General features: G+C 44.5%; 1 protein-coding gene, 1 non-coding gene and 1 pseudogene across 2 annotated transcripts; 1 reads left to right on the top strand and 2 right to left on the bottom strand.

The window, feature by feature from the left end:
- Positions 1-11,942: 11,942 nt before the first annotated feature.
- LOC119334535 lies at positions 11,943-13,736 on the bottom strand (annotated as a pseudogene).
- A 1,513-nt stretch (positions 13,737-15,249) lies between these two features.
- Positions 15,250-15,370, top strand: LOC119295846. The gene has a single exon (XR_005144381.1). It is a non-coding gene; the product is annotated as a U5 spliceosomal RNA (small nuclear RNA).
- Positions 15,371-16,084: 714 nt separating this feature from the next.
- LOC119291050 lies at positions 16,085-18,534 on the bottom strand. Its single transcript, XM_037569754.1, has 4 exons — positions 18,337-18,534; positions 18,156-18,249; positions 17,555-17,764; positions 16,085-17,119 (listed from the first exon to the last, which is right to left on the bottom strand). The coding sequence occupies exons 1-4, from the start codon at positions 18,430-18,432 to the stop codon at positions 16,410-16,412; spliced, it is 1,110 nt and encodes a 369-aa protein (XP_037425651.1). The 5' UTR covers positions 18,433-18,534; the 3' UTR covers positions 16,085-16,409.
- Positions 18,535-20,634: the final 2,100 nt, after the last annotated feature.

Below are 20,634 nucleotides of genomic sequence, written 5' to 3'. Positions count from 1 at the left end.
GGGAGTTCGGACACAAGACACGTAGAACGCTGACGCCCGTGACCCACCCAAACGGAAGACGGAGCATGCGCTTTTGCAGCCGTCTGCCCTGTTTCCGCGGCAAAATCCCCATTCTCTTTAATACATTGGACACGATGCATAGCAGACGGTTTGTGCACAATACACCACTCTCTTTAAAATCCCCACTTTTTCCCCTGTGAAATGGATCGTACTACATTGGATGGCGGACGGGAAAAAGTTTGAAACGAATGGGCTTTCTGTTTGACTACCTTGTCGAGCTGCTCGCTCTTCTGCTTTTGCAACGTAGGGAGGGGAAATATTCTACTTTTCTGACCACAGGAGTATTTTTCTGAAGAGAGATGAGGTGCATGATCAGGATGATTGATGAATGGGGAAACGAAACAATTACAGCCAGAAAAGCCACCATGATTTCCCAAGCTGGTCAAAGAATTGAACTTTGTTAATTAGGGTCAAAAAAGAAAATAGAAGAAATTGGAGTTTGAATAGTACCCCACGCGAACAGAAGTTCTGCACATTGCCTGCTGATCTTGTTGTTTGATTACTGTGCAGCAACTACTACAACTCAACGGAGTTGGAGGTGAAAGTAGCGACACATTTGTAAGAACCTGTGCCTTTTCCTTTTTGACTAAATACGAGTAGTAATAAAGATGAAAGTTACTGGAAGAAAATGAGCTGCCAGTGTGCGGGATGTTTCTTATTTACTTCTGAGATTTCATGGTGCATCATGAAGTACTTCTGTAACATTACATGTACCCTAACTTTGTGCACAGTGAAATGGGTCGGTCACTCTCCCTTAATCTCCACTTACTCGGTAGTTTAACTAACTTGCATAGCAGCTAGAGTAGCTGCATGCATGAGGTTAACAAGGGTATGTAATTCATGATGCACCATGTTGGTGCAGCCGCTGATCAGTTAATTTATTGTGGAGAGGCTCATTGGCTTGTTATTAAGTCGCAGGAGTAGCTTTACTTTGCCAGGTCGTCAAAGAATGTACTATATACAGAACACAAGAATTCCATGTGCATGTCACTTATGATCAGCTCACTTGGTCATGGAAACTTCACCCCCTTAATTTTTTCCGTCTCCTCCATGCTAAAGAAAGGTTCCATACGTTTTGCTGGTGTGAAGCACTACAAAAAGCTTCACCCCCGTTGATTGTTTGTTTATGTTTTCTCCAAAAGTGAACTGCTGGCTGGTCTGGTGTAGGATAGGATACTCACCACGATGGTACAAAAGAGAAAGAAGATGATTGTTTATCGATATATAGTTCATGACTTTCATGTGATGCGTCGGCCCGAGAGAAACGCAAAGCGCGCCTCATGCGTAGACGTAAAATATGCCTAGCCGGGTACGTACTACTTCACATTGGTAGTGTAGCATTGCTTAATTGTGTTCGTGTCCCAACGAAACCAGGAGCATGTAGTAGAGTAATCCACATTGTAGTACTTCAGAAAACTGACAAGTCTACAGAATAGGACAGATTGAACAGGAATATTCCTGCAAAACAAGAAGGTGATACTCTTGTTTTGGCACAACCGCTGTCAGGCCTATACTAAGTAAGCCACTAAGTTTTTTTTTTTTGATAAAAGTAAGCCACTACTCCAGCAGTACTGCCAGCAGTGGCAACTTGATCACCCCAATAATACTATAGCTAGGCAGCTTATAGCTTCACCCCAATAATACTATAGCTTGGCAGCTTATAGCACCATTTCTATCAAGAGGCCCTATGTACGGTCACCTTATACTCACTTATAACTGATGCATTGCTAATGCATAACCAACCATGCAGTGTGGTTATTAACACTAGTGTTAGCCACTTAAACTTAACCTGGTTTGGGACCGGGGTTGAAGGAGGCGAGCGTCCCCATGATCGGACAGAAAGCTGGAGCAAGCAGCGGTCAAAACTCAAAACTGATAGATTCTCCTACGCTGCCTTTTTAGGAAGCAACTACATGCATCCCGAACATGCCATGCCAATATATGGTGCTCTGCCCTGCTCCGGCCGGCGGGTGATCTTCGTCGTCTCCCGTCTATCCGGTGGCAGACGATGGACGATCGCTTTAGGATGCACGACCGTGACAGGAGGAGCGAAAACCCCCAGGCCTTGCATGCTTTTCCAGCTTATAAAGCTCGTCTTGTCGAACATCTTTTGCCTTTGCCACCAGCGTGTGCACCCACGCAATGCAGTATAGTGTATTGGCGTTGTTTTGGTTGCGTTTTACCATATATTCTCCCTTTTCTTCTCGTACATGTAATGTCGTGTGGTGCTTTATAGTCTCGTCCCTTCTCTTGGGAGGGAGCATCATGTGCGCGGTGCATATATACCAGTTTTTTTTTCAGCGATGCATATAAACTAGCTAGGGATGCAGGCAGCTACGAGTATTAGTTTATGAGCATGCAAAGATAAAACGTACGAGGGAGGGGCTGATATGTTGTTGGCTTGTTGCTGAATCTTAGACAGCAAATCGAGTGCAAAAAGGAGTGAATCATGATTTGGGCAGTGCTTCGGGGTCTACGTACGTGCTTGGACAAGAAAACTGATGAGCCAGAGGAATGAAATGATAGATAGTGGAGCACACAAGGCGAAAGAGAGGTTGATGACGGGGAAGATTGTGCCATGCCATGCATGTACTACAGTAGAGTCGTTGCATGATGGCCAAAATCAATCCACCGAAAGGAGTGGATCGATCATACTTGTCTGCCACGCCCAGTTAGTCAGTTAGGTCAAGTCGTCCCCAACAACAACCACCAGCGTCCTAAAGCAGGTATGAACGATCGAAAAGATTCAATCTGAGCTTCATGCTCCTGGCCAGGCACGTAGCAGTAACGTGCAGCTCACGCATGCGGCATGCCATGACATGCATGGACCTATACGATGGTAGCTTTCGGTAAAGAGAGGGACTGACTTTTGTTGCATTCTGCTCCAAGCAAAGGGCGATGGAGCTAGCGTCGTGGGAGCAACGGAACGCACCCGAATCCGGAGAGAGAGAGGAAGGAGAAAAGGCGGCATGGCATGGTGCTCCGGCCTGCGGCGCCAGTGCGCGAACGAAAACGAGGATCGAGGTGAGCTGAGTTTAATATGCTCAATCATTGGGCACTCAGCTCGTCTCATCGACCGGCCGGCCCGGGTCTTCGGTGCCAAAGCCGACACGCTGCCCGCCGGCCGCGCGACACGGGAGCTAGCGGCGCGTGCTGGCGTCCGCTCAACGAGGGCGCACGCGCGCCCGGCGGCGTTGGTGGGCGCTCCGCGCTCGCTCGCTTTGCTTTTCGTGGGCTGTGCGCGTGTCGCGCCGTCCATCGGTCCGTAGAGGTAGGAGAGCCCCCGCCGTTGCCGCCCGCTCTTTTGGCCAGCGGTCACGTCCTCGCCACGCCACGGCGCCTCGCGCGCGCCGGACGCGCACTGTCACTGCTCGCAGCTTTTCTTGACGCGCCGGCGCGGCCGTTTTGTTTGGAGACCTCTGGGCGGCCGAGTCTCGCGTGGAAGCCGGCGGCGGCACGCGCGGCCACGACGGCGCCCACCTCGGTCCGCATGGGACATTGGTTTTTTTTTAGGCTCCTCCTGGACCATTCGTCGGCCCGAGCTTTCACGACGCGCCGTCCCTTGCACCAGAGGGGAATGTAAGCATCAATGGTAAGCAAGCACAGTTACTGGTTCTCTCTCTCCAAAAAAAAATTGGTTCCTTCAAATTTAGTTTATACCTAGCCTAAACAAATCGAATGCATTCGGAAATTACTCAATCTAAACAGGACCTTAGGATTTATTAAGTGCTCTGGCTCAATGGCCGAGCCCTTGTTGATACCAATAGAAAAGCGTCCCGCTCACGAAAGTTTCTTCTAATCCCGAGCTCAAATACACCATCGTGACCATAAAATTCAAAAATATTAACAAATTCAAAATATTCAGATTTTTTTACAACAAACATTGCTTTGAATTTTTTTTTGCATGCACATTTTTCATGATGGAATCGCGTTTTTAGGTTCTAGGCAAAATTAAAAAAAATCGGCTCTCCAAAATGCTTTCAAAAATAGTTTCTTGGGAGCATAGGGTTTTCCAGAGCATTAGGAATGTTTTTATTCATGGAAATTTCCAGGTATGTAGAACATTCAACATTTTTGTTTGCCCAAAAAACAGAATTTATTTAATTTATTTACTATTTTTAATATGTGCGACAAGGGAGAACGTGCGCTAGATAACTATACGTGCATGTAATCCTTTATTCTTAAATAGTTGCAATCCACTATCTATTTTTTCACTTCATGCAACTATGCCACATCATCAAGCTATGCATGTGTTGCCGGAAGTTATAATTTGTGCACTAATCTATCTATGCAATCATGCCATCTCAACAATCATGCATGTCATTTTGTTTCAGAATCTTTCGTGTGAGCATAGACGCGATGACTTGGAGCAAAGATATGTAGGTCATCTTACACACTTTTGATGTAGGCACCCCGTTGACTTCAATCCAACATTTTTCTCTTTGTATACAACATTTTATCACATGATTTGTATGCCTTGTTGTTTTTAAAATATAAGCTGAGAGCAATCTTAAATTTGTTTTCGCAATAGCTTCAGTTTTTCAGAATCTATTTTTGCATTTGTTATAGTAAGGTTCCCGCAGTAACTCGCGGGGCATCATCTAGTATGTATAATGCATGTCAACAATTTTCAGCATGTGCGACAATACCAGAGGGAAGTAAAAAGGAAGATCCTTTTTAATAAAAAAATAGGGAGAAAAACACACACCCGCATGTTTAGTTTTTTAGGGTACTACATGTTCGTGTTTGTTTCGTCTCTAAAGTCAAATAAAAAAGATTACCGAAAGAAACATATCTGATGGGATAAGGAAGTTGAGAGAGGCGACAGGAGTGACCGGAAGTTTCCCATCCTCCTCCTGCTGGTGAGATCGTGGATCCTTGCCTCCTTTGGTTGTCGTTCCGGTGGCTAGAGGAGGTGGGGCCGACCCTCGGCCCGCCGTGTAGGTAGGGTAATTTTCGTCCTCGGCGCTCGGCGGTGTCGCTACTGTGGAGGTGACGACAACAGCTTGGGAAAATGGATCTTGCCGCCCCTCCTTCCTCCTCCTCCTCAATAATGCTTTTGGTGGCGTTGGGATGTGGACAGCATAGTTTCAGTTTCTGTGCATGATCATCGGTGCCGGCCAACGGAGGGGATGGAGTGGTGCAGCGATTTATTCCTCCAGCTCCCTTTTCGTCTGGTGAAGTATAAGCAAAACAGACTTCATCGAGGAGCTTTGCGAGCTTGGTATCCTTCTCCTCGGTTAGGCTGGTCACAATGGGGAGGAACTTAGGAGTAACATCACACACTCCAATACAACTTTGCTTATGTGGCACATATTTAATGAAGAGAGAGGTGCTTGTGGTAACTAGCTAAGTTATCGGAACATCACACACTCCAAGAAACAATGAGTCTATAACCTAATAAATACATCGTTGCATGACACTACATAGACGTTCCTACCCACTATGGAGGTAGTAACATAGTCTAGGGAAGTGTGTAAGTTACTAGCTTATGTTCTTGCCCATTGTGACCAGCCTTAGGACCGAAGGAGTGGTGGTCCTCTACTGCTCGTGGTTGTTCTCGACGCCGGTGGTGGTTTGTTCTTCCTAGTTCTATGCAGGGGCCCATCGATGGTGGCCTCTACTCGTGTGCTGGTCCTCTTGGATCGAAGATCGGAGACTTCCCACCCGCGTAGGTGCTGCGTGAATCAAGGTCAGGCCGGCGCCCTCGACTCACATTAATTGATGGGGATGTCAGCTACTCCTTGGACATGGATATAATTTCTGGTTCCTTTGGGCGCTTATACTGCTGTTTGGTGCTTCCATATAGATCTGGCGCTTTTTGCACAAAAAAAAAAGGAGAAAAAAATCACTCGCCCTGGATGGATATTTGGGCCGCAAGAGCCCACTGGACCGGTACGTGACGGACTTCGGCCCGTACAGGCAGAGGCTCAATACCCAAGCACTAGAGAGTAGAGACTCAGCGTAGCAGCGGGGGATTGGATGATTTGCCCCACTTTACAAGGGGTTGGATGATTTGCCCTGTGATTGTCTCAATGACAGTGGCCCTGGGCCCCATCCGGTAGCCTCTCGGGGGGGCAAATGATCTTATGGAGAAGTAAAGGAACCCGACGAGAAACCCTCGCCGCCGATCGACGCCCAGCTCCATCGCGGCGGACGGCGCCATGAGGAGCACGAGGTCCAGCTCACGCGCAGGGTCTTCTTCGACGTGCGCGGCGGAGCGGGGGAGGCGCACGCCAGCTGCCGACCACTCTGGTAAGATAAGATCTGCTAGTAGTGTGTTTGGTCAGTCCCACATCCCGGAACAGGGTTAGCACCAGGCAAAGGTGCAGTAGAGGAAGGTAGAGACGGTATACTAGTGATCTCTCATATGCATCTAAATCTAATTGATTTCTCAGCTGCTGTACAGTACAGTAGTAGCATGTTCATTTTTAAGCAACATACATATTTACTACTCCCTCTGTAAAGAAATACTGAGTGTTTAGATCGATCACTACTTTGGTGATCTAAACGCTCTAATATTTGTTTACGAAGGGAGTAGCTTGTATATATCAGTATACTAATGATTAGTATGCTGTAGAACTCAAATGGACGCTGTCGGTCAGATAATTCTGCACCCGATTTTTATAAACAATGATCATGATATTCCGTGTTTGTATATGTTTTCAATAAATTATTATTCAGCCCACAATGGCACTGCTTCTTAATCCAGGACAGCAAATCTCTGAAAACCATCACATCTGTTAAATCAGTATGTGAACATAGCATGTTTGCATCGTTCATTATGTTATTAGATAGAGATAACACTGATCATTTGGTTGCTATGATCATGCGCGGCCTTATTTCAACTTGAACATGAATTTGCAGCACATTGTACAACCACTGCAGTCAGCAGCCTCACACATATTGTTACAAGTTTTGGAATCATGCCATGCATAAGTAGCTATTATGTGTGGCAATGCTAGTATTTTTTTGCATCCGTAAGCTTGTATGTTTGTAGATGTGTGCACGATCATCTTCCATGGCTGTACTCAACAGTGAGTTGTCTGGGTATTGCGCTGTGCATGCTTTGTAGCTAAAGAAAGGTCCAATTCCTAGATCAGAGTTACTTTGTGTGTGAATTTTCCGAGGATTCTCTTGTCATGTGTTTACTTCTGTGAAGTGTTTGCATTCCAAACTCATATAAATGGCTACTATGCGTTCATGAGTGAAAGGTTCCGAGTTATGGCCGTATGTTCTTGTGCTCTTCTTCAACAAATGTGTTCTTGATCTTTTGTACATTTATTTTGGCAGCAGCAGCCATGGACGATGTAGCGGGTTCCTTATCCAAGAAGTGGAGGTGGGACGAGCTGGAATCGCAAGAGCCCCCGATGAGCGGCGGTGGCGGTGGCTGACTAGCTGTGGCAAGAATGATGCCAGCCTTGACCTCATCAGCAGCCTTCTCGACAAGATCCTAGGCAGCATCATCTCCCTCCTCCCTACCACCAAGGGCGCCGCACAGACATCTGTTCTATCCTCCCGGTGGCGCCACCTTTGGCGCACTGCCCCGCTCAACCTTGTCGTCGACCATGACCTCCTCAGCCAGGAGGGAGAGCGCACCACCATCGTCTCCAAGATTCTCGCCACTCACTTTGGCCCTGCCCGCCGTCTCTCCTTCAGTCGCCCTAGCGGCATCCGCCTCTGCCGCAAGCTCTATGGCAAATTCGATGGCTGGTTCCGGTCCCCTTCCCTCAATGGCCTTGAGGAGCTCTACTTGTCTAGCGACGACAAGTCGCCGTGCCCGCTGCCGCCGCCGCCTCGCTCACACGCTGCACATTGCCAGCATCGGTGGCTGTGATTTTACCGAGATTAATGCTGCCCGCACACATAGCTTCCCTCGGCTGAAGAAGATGTCTCCATCTCGGAGGCGACCCTCCACCGCCTGCTTGCCGGCTGCACTATGCTACAGAGCCTTGATCTTCGATGGATACGTGGGCTCAGCAGCATCCGGATCGTCTCGCCGACTCTCCGAAGTATTGGCGTATCTGTTTGTGACCACTATGATGAAGAGCCTGTGTTCCCGGAACTTGTTATTGAGGATGCACCTTGCCTTGAAAGATTGACCCCACATGGTTTAAATGGTAGCCCAAGGACAATCAGGGTGATCGCGGCGCCTAAACTGACAGTGTTGGGCTACCTGTCTAGGCAAATCTACGAGCTTATTATTGGAACCATAAGGGTTAAGGTAGAACAAGTCTTATTCTTCTAGAAACTTGCATGATGAGTTTGTCCATTTCCTACTTTCATCGCATTCTGTGTTTTCTTGATGTGTCAGTGTATCTTTATTTTTTCCAGGAAATGATCTCCCCATCTTGTCCACCACGACGGTGCGCACGTTGTTGGTTCTAGAATCTATCCTAATCTGGATGCAGTTGTTGGATTTCTTAGATGCTTTCCCTGCGTGGGGAAACTATACATTCGGGTGAAAAATCTTTCTTGTTAAATGTTAACCACTACAGCAAAAGGTGTCAGATTAAAACCTAGTTTTAACTTTCATCAGTCATACATTTCTCTGGATGCCTAGTTTGGACATACAGAGACAATATTTAGTACACTCCTGGTAAAATATTTTACTTTTGTTAAATTTCTCCAAATTTTACGATGCCAAATATAATGGTCAAAACTACACAGAGGAGACTTTGAAGGTAAAAGAAATGTGTGTTTTAAGTTTAAAAATTACTCTTTTATTTCCTGCAAGAACAATACTCCTTTTATAGCGATCTAAGTAGTAACTATACTTAAATTTGTTCTTTTGCAGTCGCTTCTTAGGAAGGACATGAAAAATGCGCAGCAATATGACACGCTTGTTGATCCTCTGGAATGCCTTGATCTTCATCTCAGAGCAGTCGTAGTGAACACCTATCGAGGCTTGAGACCAGACATCAACTTTGCCAAGTTCTTTGTTCTGAACGCAAAGGCGCTCAAGGTAATGAAATTCGGTGTCTCTGCTAGTAACTTCAATGAGCAATGGATGGCTGATCAGCGCACAAAGCTGCAACTGGATAACAGCCCTTCTAGAGATGCCCGGTTCGATTTTGAGAGATATAATAGTGGTGAGGACATGCTTTTTACCGACAAGAGGCACACACATGATATGTGGATAGCTGATCCCTTTGACAGCTCACTGTGCAAATGTTGTTGATGCCCTTCTAAGAGATACTACCTGTTTACCTTGTCATCTCTTTGGCTCCAAACATTCTCATGTGTTTTATTATGTAATTGGCTTCTGCTACCTACCTTCCGGCACATTCTAGTTGAAAAATGGAAGAAGTATGGAAGAGCTATGTAAGAACTGGGTGAAAATCTGGGAACTAATTACCAGCTTGTCATGATAGACATTTCAATGTGGAACAATGTGTATTGGTTTGCTGAAGTGTTAGGCAAAATCTGTAATTATCTATGCCCATGAAAGTGTGTATCTAAAACAGCTATGATTTGTTTTGCCAAAGTGCTGGAATTTATTTTGGAACTATTACCTTCATTCCTTTGAGTTTATCACTCCAGCGAAACCTCTGCCAACTGGACAACATCGCACAGCAGCCAAACAGCGTCGCTTGCAGCTCCTCTGTTCACTGAGGTTTCCTCTGACCTTTTGCCACTTATTTTGTTTTTGATTGAAGCTTCAAGAAAAACTTATTTTGTTTTTGAACCAGGCATAACATCTTTCCATTAACTGAATAACGGAAATACAAGCATCTGAACCAAAGAGAGTTAAGGGGACGGGAAAAGGGAGAGTGAGTCGAACACACCGACGAGGGCTCGCAATCAAAACACCCACTGTGGGCGAAAACCAGACTACATCAAATACTATCCTAACAACAGTTCACAAAGGAGCAATGAGACAGAAACAAAAGAAAACACTGGGCTACAAGGCCTCCAGATGGATCCTGGCAGCTCCACGGCTCAGCTCGCTGCAGAATCCTCAGGCACCGCTGCACAGATCCCCATCATATTGGTGGCGTTCTTCCTGAGCATCATCGCACCGCGCTCCATAGCTCCCTGATCTTCCTACTTCAGTAGTCCTGCCCAATATTTAAGAAACACACAAGAGGAAAACACCACTTCAAATGGTGATCTAGGATATTTAAACTCAAAGGTTGCACGATTACGGCAATTTCAGATTACCCAGCACACTGCTGCAAGACCAAACATATAAAACTTTGCATCATCAGGTAAAAACATGTAGCACCAAGAGTAAAAATGCCATAAATTGTTAAGGACAAAGCTCAGTCCCGAAGACGGAACCTACTGTACGCCAAGCAATCCTAGCAACAGGACAAATGAAGAAGAGATCTTGGGAGGTTTCCCTCTCATTGCAAAAGGAGCAATTTGGGTTACCAGCCCAATTTCTTCTTTTCATAATACCCCTAGTCAAAACAGCGTCTTGCAATAATTGCAAGAAGAAAATCTGATTTTCTTAAAGGGATTTTGGCTCTCCAAATCCATTTAAAATCACAGCCAGAAATGAGCTCTCGAGAATTAGTAGTAAAGTTTTTTTTAACCCAGTGACAAAGACTATATGATCAGGTTCAGTAGAGAGATTTAAATCAGCAACAAAAGAGCAAAGTTCATTCCATTGATCATTCAAAGGAGGATAAAGAAGAAATTCAGATTTCTTGGTCTGTTTGGAACTAGTAGCAGCAACCACAAGCCAGTTGCAGCGCAAGCAGTACCTAACAAGTGCCCAAGCTGGGAACCTAAGGGGGTGACCCATTACCCTAACCACACTGCGAACGGACCAGCAAAGGGACCAAACTGAGAAGGAGAGAAAGGATCGGTTCCCATAAATCCATACTGGACCACAGAAGTGATAATCTCCTTTCTCATAAACCCATAAACCAATTTGGGAAATGAAGTGCCCACAAATGCTACAGTACTTTCTCTGTGTAACAATATAGACAAGTCCATAATGGCAACCAAGGCCAAAGATTAGATAACTAATGAAATCACTGCATAAGGCAGACTCGTTCGTACACAAACAATTTCTCAACTGCACACTAGCCATATGTCAATATCACCATCACCCTGTTACAACTGCCTATGATCAAAGAGATATATATGCAGATCTGTACGAAACCACCTAGAAGATTTTACTAACAGTGTTGCAACTGACAGATTTGTACTGAAACACCTAGCAGATTTACTGTTTGCTGAATGAGACACTCCAACTCAACTGAAGGCATGTGATAGCACTACTGAAAGGCATTGAACACTACAGAATAAAAGGCTCGGTACACAAATCATGCTTTAATACAGTATAATGATGATCAAAAGGGAGTATTTTCTCCTGTAGTCCGGTTGTATCTAAGGACTAGCATGATTTCTACAGCTTCACAAACCTCACGATTCTGGGTATGTTTCATGCCTATCACATCTGTCTAGCACATTTTGTATGTTCACCCTTGACAACTGACATACACAATGAACAACAAATATTGTGAGGAGACGGTCAGGGAATCATATGACTCAGGTAGGGAACATATTCAACAAAAGGAAGTTAAGACTTAGAAGCCGATTTATTCAACAAAGAACAACAAAGGTTGAGAACCAGATATTCTCAAACATTAAAAGATTGTGCCGTGAAAGAAATGCAAAACAAGAAAGTTTGCATCGTCAAAGAGGAAGACTGTGATAAAATAAACGTAAAACAAGAAAACTTTAAGAATCACATATGCATGTCCGAAAGTTCATTTATTCAGAGGTTATCATACTTACTTTCCAGAACTAGCAGTCTTCTGTTTTTCTCTCAATAAATGACCAACTCGAACACAAATACTAGTAGAAATAAATTAGTCAAGGGCCTAGTAGCAAATGCAACACATCAGTACTATTCCACAGAAAGTTTGCAGCAGATCAAAATCCAATCTTCCATAAAATTCATTAGCTCCAGAATTGTAACAATAGTTTTAAAGCATCTAAGTGTTTATATGGGAATAGCCGTTACTACTTACGATACAAAGGAATGATCTTCCAGTTTCCAATGCAACCTAGATATCATTTTGCATCAACAGAGTAATTAATAATGATTAACTCATACCCACACACTTCCTTTCATTTCCTCGTATGACAAACAGCTGCAAACTTCAGTTAAAACCTTCGATTTCATGAGTCCCATCATCACCAACCAAAGAAGGAGGCCAGGCCATACTATACAGATAGGCACAACTGTCGAATTTCCCCGAGACAAGTAACTCAAGCACCAAGGTCTCCAAGGAAAGGGAGAAGAACCAGCAGTGGAGCGTGCCAGCAGGGGTCAAGCATGTCGTGGACAAGTAGATGTATCCAGACCTAACTTCCATAACCTTGAGGTCGCCATGCAAGTCGAGAGCGAACCCATGAGTGACCCGATCAATTTGTGCACTCAAATCGATTACAGTGTCCGGAACCCAAACCTCGATTCCATCACCGTCCACGCCACGGATCCAAACATGAAGGAAGAAATCCGATTCATAGACGATGCATAGTTGGCCATCCTTGGTGTCCCCGGCACTGAAACTGAATCCGTGCACCTTCAGGGCCTGTTTGGATCAGCGTTTTCGTTTCAAATACCTCCGTAAAAAATACATGCCTCGCTCGGTCGTTTCGTTTCCGGCCGGAAATTGCTCACTGGCCGGTAAATTACACGTGTAAAGAAAACACCTCTGTATTATTTTACACCTAATCCAAGCACGGCCTCACTTGAGAGGGTAGATCCACAGAGGAGACATCCATGGTGGCCGTGTTTATCCTAATCATGCGGGGTTCACCGTCGACAGGCCAGTAAATGGAACCATTCGCCAGCGTACCAGCATTGAACTTCAGGCTGCGGTTACCGCCGACGTGCACCCACGGGTGGACGACCCAATCCCACGTCTCCGACGAGAAGACGGCGGCACGGATCCTTTGCGGGTCCGAGCAGACACAGACCACGCGGAACGACGACGGGTGCTCGTCGGAGCACAGCAGATGGAAACCAAGCAAGGAGAAATGGCGCGACTCCCGGCCTGCACATCGTCGCCGGGCATCGGGATGATGTCGACGGCCCAGGTCAAGGGGTTCACGGCGGCGAGGGAGAGCATGTTCCATAGGAGGAGGTAGCCGTCGCGGCAGTCCATGAGGCTCCAGCCCTTGGATGGGTCGGCCTCGAGCGGGAGGGAGGTGAGGAAGAAGTCGCCGCCACGGAGGGCGGCGGTGACGTCGGGATCTGAGCGGCGGCGCAGCGGGGCGAAGGAGGGGTTGGCGCTGCCGTCGATTGGGATGAAGAGCCCGAGGAGCGGCGCCGGGTGGAGGGCGCGGAACAGGCGGCGGAAGGGCCGGGAGGCGCGGACGGCGCCGAGCCATGCGCGGCAGGTGAGCGCGGCGCGGATGAGGGCCCGGAGGTTCGGGAGGCGGAGGAAGATCTCGCGGAGGTCGTCTTCGCTGAGGGACGATATGGTGGTGGTGGCGGCGGCGGCGGCAGTGACCGTGGTTGTGGTTGTTGTTGTGGTGGTGGTGCTGGTGGTTGTGATGGTAGTGGTGCCATCGGCGGAGGTGGAGGTGGAGGTGGTTTTGGTTGTGGTGGTGGTGCTTCCGTTGGCGGCGGTGGTGGTGCTAGTGGTGGTGGTGGACGGGGTCGACGGGGCTTTCGCCGCCGCCGCCGGCAGCAGTTGACTCCCCATTGCTCGGGACTCGGGAGGGGAAAGAGTCGACGGAGTGAGTGACGGAGATTCTGGATCCTGTCTGTTTTTTTTTTTTTTTGAGAAATCGGATCCTGTCTGGTGGGCTAACTTTGTTGCGCATCATGGCCCAAGTCCATGATTCGTGCTTTGAGCCCATGTAGGCAAATAGACCCAAGTTTCCGTTCAGTTTGCAGGGTTTGTATGGTGATTCGGTTTGTACAGTAAACTGTTTTTAATAGGCGAAAATTAGTTTGTAGCCACAATACGAATCTATATTTTCAAAAAAATCAAATCAAGTCTAAATTTGAAACATAACTTGAAAAATAAAATAAAGACAAATTCAGTATCATGGGAATATTGTTATATTTAGAGTCCAATTTACGTTAGATATAGTCACATGAGTTAGCTCCACGCTAAAATTTCTCGCCTTGGTTTTTGCATTTTTCTTCGTTGAATCATTAGGAGTTACAGATAGATTTTTGTCCGAACACTACAAGATGAACAGGGACTTCAAGGCCACTTACACAAAATCATGTATCAAATGTTGGTGTTACTACAAAGCCTAAATAAACGCTTTCAATGCTTTTAACTTGAAGAGCTTATTGAAACACTATCTGCCTTGCTAAATTGTTTTAGAATAAGAATAATCTTTTTTTTCCTTTGGTTATCAAATTCTAAAGTTGATGTCTCGCAAAAAAAACTTCTAAAGTTGGTGCTTATTGTGCTAGTTTTATGACTTCTCTCAATCAATACCCGGTATTACAAACTTTCTATATAAAAAAATTATATCATGGGTTTGCTGCCTATTTTTTTATAGTGGCCCACACCGGTGCTTATTTTTTCTAGCTTCGTCCTGAGAACAACATACACATTTTTTAAGCATTTTCATTTGCAAGGAAGAGCCCAACAAATGGAAGCTGAAATTTGAGCTAAATTTAGACAAATGGGTTTCAAGTTTATTTTTTAACGTCCGCTTGTCTTTGAAGCATTCGACATTATTATTGGTAGCGTGATAGTAGAACTATTGTCCGTCTTGGCCTTTCAATTGCATGGCCCGAACTTTTAGGTTCTTTTCCTAGATGAAACGGAATACCTATTTATAATTAATTCCTAATTATACAAAAGCATTCCAGATAGACTGAGCAAAAAAAAAGGGTTTCATTTGGATTCCCCTACTTTGAAAATCGCATATTAATTTCCTTCATATGAACAGAAAAATATGATGACTCAAAGAAGTTCTCTACCAGGAACTTGTACCGCGCACATTACTTAGCACAACTAGGAAAATAAGATAAGATACGCAGACCAACCCAATCAATGCATCCGAGTGGGCTGTTGGACCTGGGCTGTACATGGTAAGTTGATAACAGCCCACAATAACAGCAGCAGCATGAGAGGTAATCGCGCAGCTCGCGGCGGGTTTTATGATTAGTACCATACCGCTTAGCTGCTAAGGATGGGTTGCAGGGGAGATATACAAGAAGGAATGCAGCCGCACTGTCAAAGAGCACGGAGCTGCGTGGTGAGCACAAAGCGAACTATTCTTTCGCCTTTTACTAAAGAATACCGTGTGCGCGCCACAAATAGCAGCATACGCTAATTTTTTTAGGGTGCCCTCCTTCATTAGAAAGGGCCCCAACAAAACAAAACTTAAATTTGAACTAGAAGTTTGCTTCACGTTATCTTGTTATTTGGAATCTTCCAAAAAAATTGACAGTAGTGCTCATATTGTGTCAATATAAAACCAATTAACCCATCCAGAGCAAAAAATAAAATAAAATTGGCACTTCAGTATTTCAAACAAAATTTAAAAAAAAGCAAATGACAATCACTATTATTTTTAGTCTGACTAAAAATAGTCTCTTTTAGAGGCTAAAGTTCCAAGCACTAAAGATTAAAAAAATTTAATCATAGGAAACCTACTAAAATATGTATTAGCCCTCTCTCTCCTCATTTAATGCCTCTCCTTTAACACATGCGAGTTCTGGATTGAAGGGTTTGGAGGATAATAAATGCTCAATAACTTGATTTTAGTCTCTTTAGTATTTGGATCCAAGCATGGGTGAGGCTAACAAGTTTTAGTCCCACTACTTTTAGTCATGGGACTAAAACGTATCCAAGCACCCTCTTAGCATCAAAGTTAGCTAAACTTAGCCAGCAAAGCAAATTGGGAGCTTTCTCAAGCTCTACAGCCTACATCTCGAAATACAGCGAAGCAGGGTGCAGCACCAATATGCAACTAGCACAAATCCTGTACACATCAAAACTACTGATTATGCTGCCTCTACACACCAAAAATGGCTACAGACTAGAAGACAGATTTCATCATGCTATGAACTAGAAAGACATATCATAACAATGTTAAGTACGACAAGTTCAGACATTTCGACAATCAGGACAGGATTCACCGGGTAACTACCAGAGTTCATCTAGAATCAACTTTAGATATTACAGCACCCAAAATTATGTAGCACCAACCTTGTATACTGCCTTAACACACCAGGAATTCCAATACCACACTAAGCACTAAGCATTGTCTTGTTCACTGGAAAGAACTATGCACTCTGCCATTCGGTTGAACAATACAAGCTTCAGAACTCCAACTAGAAGACACATCATAACACTGCTACAAACTAGAGGGCATATCATAAAAGAAGTCTTCGACTTCAACAATCAGGTCGGGCTGATGGTAAGATTTTTCATTTCGTCAACGACATCCTCACCTATCTCTTCCTCAAGAGCTTTCAACGACTTCTGAAATCCACTGAAGGCTGCATAGGCGTTCTTGGGCGAGCCACCGAGGCCCGCCATTTCCTGGCACATCCCTGTGATGCCAACGTTCAGTCTTTTTATGGCGGACTTCATTTCAGACGGGTCTTGTGCATACACGGAGGCCCCAAGCTCATTAACCTGGTCAGCAACGTCCCTGCAGTGGCTCAGCAAATTCTCCATGGACTCCACCTTGTCCTCAGCAGCACCCCTTTGGTTGCCAGAGCTCTTGAGCAAACTTGTGATGAAACGGATTGTTTCTTTCACCGCATCAAGCGAATCTGCTGTAACAGCAATAATCAACTTGGCGATGGCTATCTCCTCCGCAGTGAAGCCTTCATCTTCCTCAAGATCAGAGAACGATTCATCCTTATCTGAAAAGCTCATGGCGACATCTCCATTGGAAGATTTTCCAGCTTTGGTATCATCAGAATCACCAACTGGGAGTTCTTTCATCTCACGCAGGATATCCTTCAGACATACACATATCTGCGTCATAGCTCGCCCTATGGCGATACAGTTGGTTGCAGGCACCTTCTTAAGAGCAAGACAAGCTTCCCATACAGTTCCTGTCACTGGAGGTATGATTGTTTTCCGGTCAGGACTGCCAGATTCTGCATGTCACAAACAAGCGTATTTAGCCCTGATTCTGACCACTTAAAACATGAAGAAAATAATGTGGATTAAAAGCATGGTCCAAATCTTCAGTAGCCCTAAGCAGAACCAAAATCATGCACAATATATCAGAACTGTATGAACAACTAGCAACCTTCCCTTTTTTGTTTAAGGCGACAACTGATGCATTGCTATTCCACATGTCGTTTACTAATTATTACAGTATCACTTGCCCATTCATGAACTAGAATCACAACAAAACAGGCAATCAATACCACCAGATATGTAAATTACTAGTTTCCACTTTAGCTATATGAAGATTAGATCAGCAAGTTTAGTCATGTTAGTTAGCCATCACCCAAGCTGCTTCACCTTCTATAGATAAATGGCAGCATCTAGAGAAAAGCTGCATCAGGGTGTTGGATATCACATACCATAGGCAGAAACGGCTAGCTTGAACAACGAGAAGCTGGCATCCACCACACCCTTTGCAGAACTAGTGATATACTTGTGAAGCGTAGGACCGGCACCAACCGTGCTTCCATGGCAAGCCAAAAGGAAACCCTGCAGGACGTTGAAATACGCAGCAATGTTCTCCTTGAGCGTCTCCACACCAGGCAAGTCTCCGCTCCAGACCATCCCAGCTACAACGAGAACAAGCATATATAACAACAATAAGTGAACACAACCAGAGATACATCACCGACAAGAAAACAGAATCACACTATAAGGACAGCATGAATTGCACCAGTGAGCACTAGACAGAAGCAAAATACTATAAATAACTTTACTCTGCTGCATACAGCGGCCAAAGCATATGTACTGCAGCTAATTGGCTTCTTGAGCAAGTACAAACTACTAAATTCAGATAAAACAACTAAAAATTTCCCAATTTGTGATCCTATTGGGCGTGCCAAGCAACTGAAACGAATCAACGATCACCCAGAGAGACCCTAACAGCTCTGACTGCACGCGATGACTGTCACCCCAGCGCACAAAATTAGTCTAGGGAATTCAGCCCGGTTTCAGACTCACCGACGGTGGCCTGCCTGGACACCACATCGCCGAGCGCGACGACCTCCGACCACTCCGTCCGCTCCAGTCCCCCGGCAGCCGCCTCCGACATCATCTGCGAGAGCGGGAGCGCAAGTCAAACGAGGGAGCTCCGAGCAGGATTAGGGCCGGGCGGTGAACCGGGGATTCACCGGGTACCTACCTGGAGGGTGTCCGTGATGGTCTGGAGGTGCGGCTGCAGGAAGAGGGACAGCTCGCCGCCTCCTGCCGCGGCCTTTTTGCCTCCTTTCTTCGACATGGCAGCGGGCGGAGGATGTGGCGGCGGCGGCGCGGCGCCTGGGTTGGGAGGACGGCGAGGAGGAGGAGGAGGAGGCTCAGGAGAGGGGCGGCGGTCGGAGGCCCAGGGTTTATTCTGTGAAGGCTTTGGGCCGCCTGACGTCAGTCGTTTCGATGCGCTTTAAGATTCGTGCTTCCTTCTTGCCAATATCGATTTTCTTTTAGAGGTAATAATATATTGCCAGTAGTGCTTAAACTTGCCATCAATATTTATTTTAGTGTCTGAACTTAAAAAATACGTCGAACTGCTTTTAGAACTTGGGACAAATGTGTAAATACGTTGAGAACCTCATCCATAGACGTATAATGGCTCACATGGCACTATATTTCTAATCAGCATGCACACGTGACATGAAACCCACTTATAACAGATGGTTTACTTTATAAAAGTCTCTACGTCCAGTGGGCCCATCTGTCAGCACAAAGAAAAAAGGAAAAAATTTATGGCCTATCGGATTTGAACTCGTGACGTTATGCTTGCAATCAGGCTGGCGATTTGGTTTCTCATATCCACCGACGATAACGACAAGACCTCCTATTTACCGCATTCTGCGGCAAACACACGCCTCTTCGCACAGAGCGTGCGCAACTAGGCCGGAACATTGGAGTAAAACTCTTAGTGATTGGTTGGGCGCAAAAGTTGATAGAAATTATGGCCTATCGGATTTGACCTCGCGACGTTATGCTTGCAATCAGACTGGTGATTGGGTTTCTCATATCCACCGGCGATAATGACGGGACCTCCTACTTACCGCATTCTGCAGCAAACAGACGCCTCTTCGCACAGAGTACGCGCAACTGGGCCGGCCCATTGGAGTAAAACTCTTAGTGATTGGTTGGGCGCAAAAGATCCAAAATAGAAAGAATGTGCAACTTGGAATTCGATCTCCAGACCTTTTGTTGTTGTCGGTACCGCGCTAGCCAGCGGAACAGTCGAACTGTATACACGAATGTGAAATTGAGTAGCATCAAGTCTAAAGAACAAACTGCAGCAGCGTAAATGACCACTACTCAATGTTTTGAAAAAAAAACACAAACAATTTATTAATTCCAATTTCTTTTCAAAATGCGAACAATCTTTTGAAAACACGAACAATCTTTGAAAACTTGGAACACCTTTTTTGAATTATGAAGATATAATGAAAAATCAGAACAAAAGCTTTAAATTACGAACAATTAAAACACGATCAAAATTTCAAACTCTGAACTTCTTTGAAAACAAGAACAAATTTAGAAATTCTGAACAGCTTTTGGAAACACAATTTTTTTAAACTCTAAACATTTTACAAACATGATTTTTTTTTTGAAATTCTGAACATATTTTTGAATGTGTCAACAATTTTGGAAAATATGAAAAAAAATTGAAACACCATTTTTTATTCAAAACACAAACAAATTTACAAATCCCGAGCAAATTTTAGAAAAACGAAAAAATTGAAACACTAAAATTTGTTGAAAACATGAACAATTTTCATTAACATCAACAAAATTTTAAAACTTCAAACATTTTTTGAAAACATGAACAAATTCCGGAATTCAGAACTTTTTTGGAAGTTGTGAACAAATTTTGTAATGTGATATTTTGCGGAACTTTTGAACATTTTCGGAATTAGAAATATTTGATAAAGGAACATTTTTTAAAATTGTGAACAAAATTTGAAACTATGAACATTTTTTAAATATGATTTTTTAAACAAGAATATTTCTTGATATTCTTATTAATATTTGAATTTTTTGAAAAAATATGAAAATAAAATCGTGCTAGAAAAAAGGAAAAATAATAAATGAAAAAGGAAAAGAACAGAAAAAGAAAAAAAAAGGAAGAGAAAAGGACACAGAAAAAAAACCAAAAAAGCAGTAGAAGAAAATAAACAGAAAAACTCGGTTCTGGGAACCATCTAGAAGGTTCCTAAACCGGTTGGATCCTTACAGTCTAAATGGCCGGCCCAGATCCTCCGGTCCTGTCGTCGGCCTGTGCGTTGCGTCGATATTTCGACGCAGCAAGCGGCGAATAAGAAATACCGATAACGATGCCTATGTTGCAATCAATTCAACCCATTTTGCTCATGTTAGCTTATTAAAATAAATTGCAAAATGTTTGTCAACTATAATCACAGTAATAAAAATGAAATTAAAATACTTGTGTGTTAAGCATAAATAACAT

The sequence above is a fragment of the Triticum dicoccoides genome, chromosome 1A, assembly GCF_002162155.2.
Source record: "Triticum dicoccoides isolate Atlit2015 ecotype Zavitan chromosome 1A, WEW_v2.0, whole genome shotgun sequence".
NCBI lineage: Eukaryota > Viridiplantae > Streptophyta > Magnoliopsida > Poales > Poaceae > Triticum > Triticum dicoccoides.
This window is presented reverse-complemented; position numbering and strand designations above follow the sequence as displayed.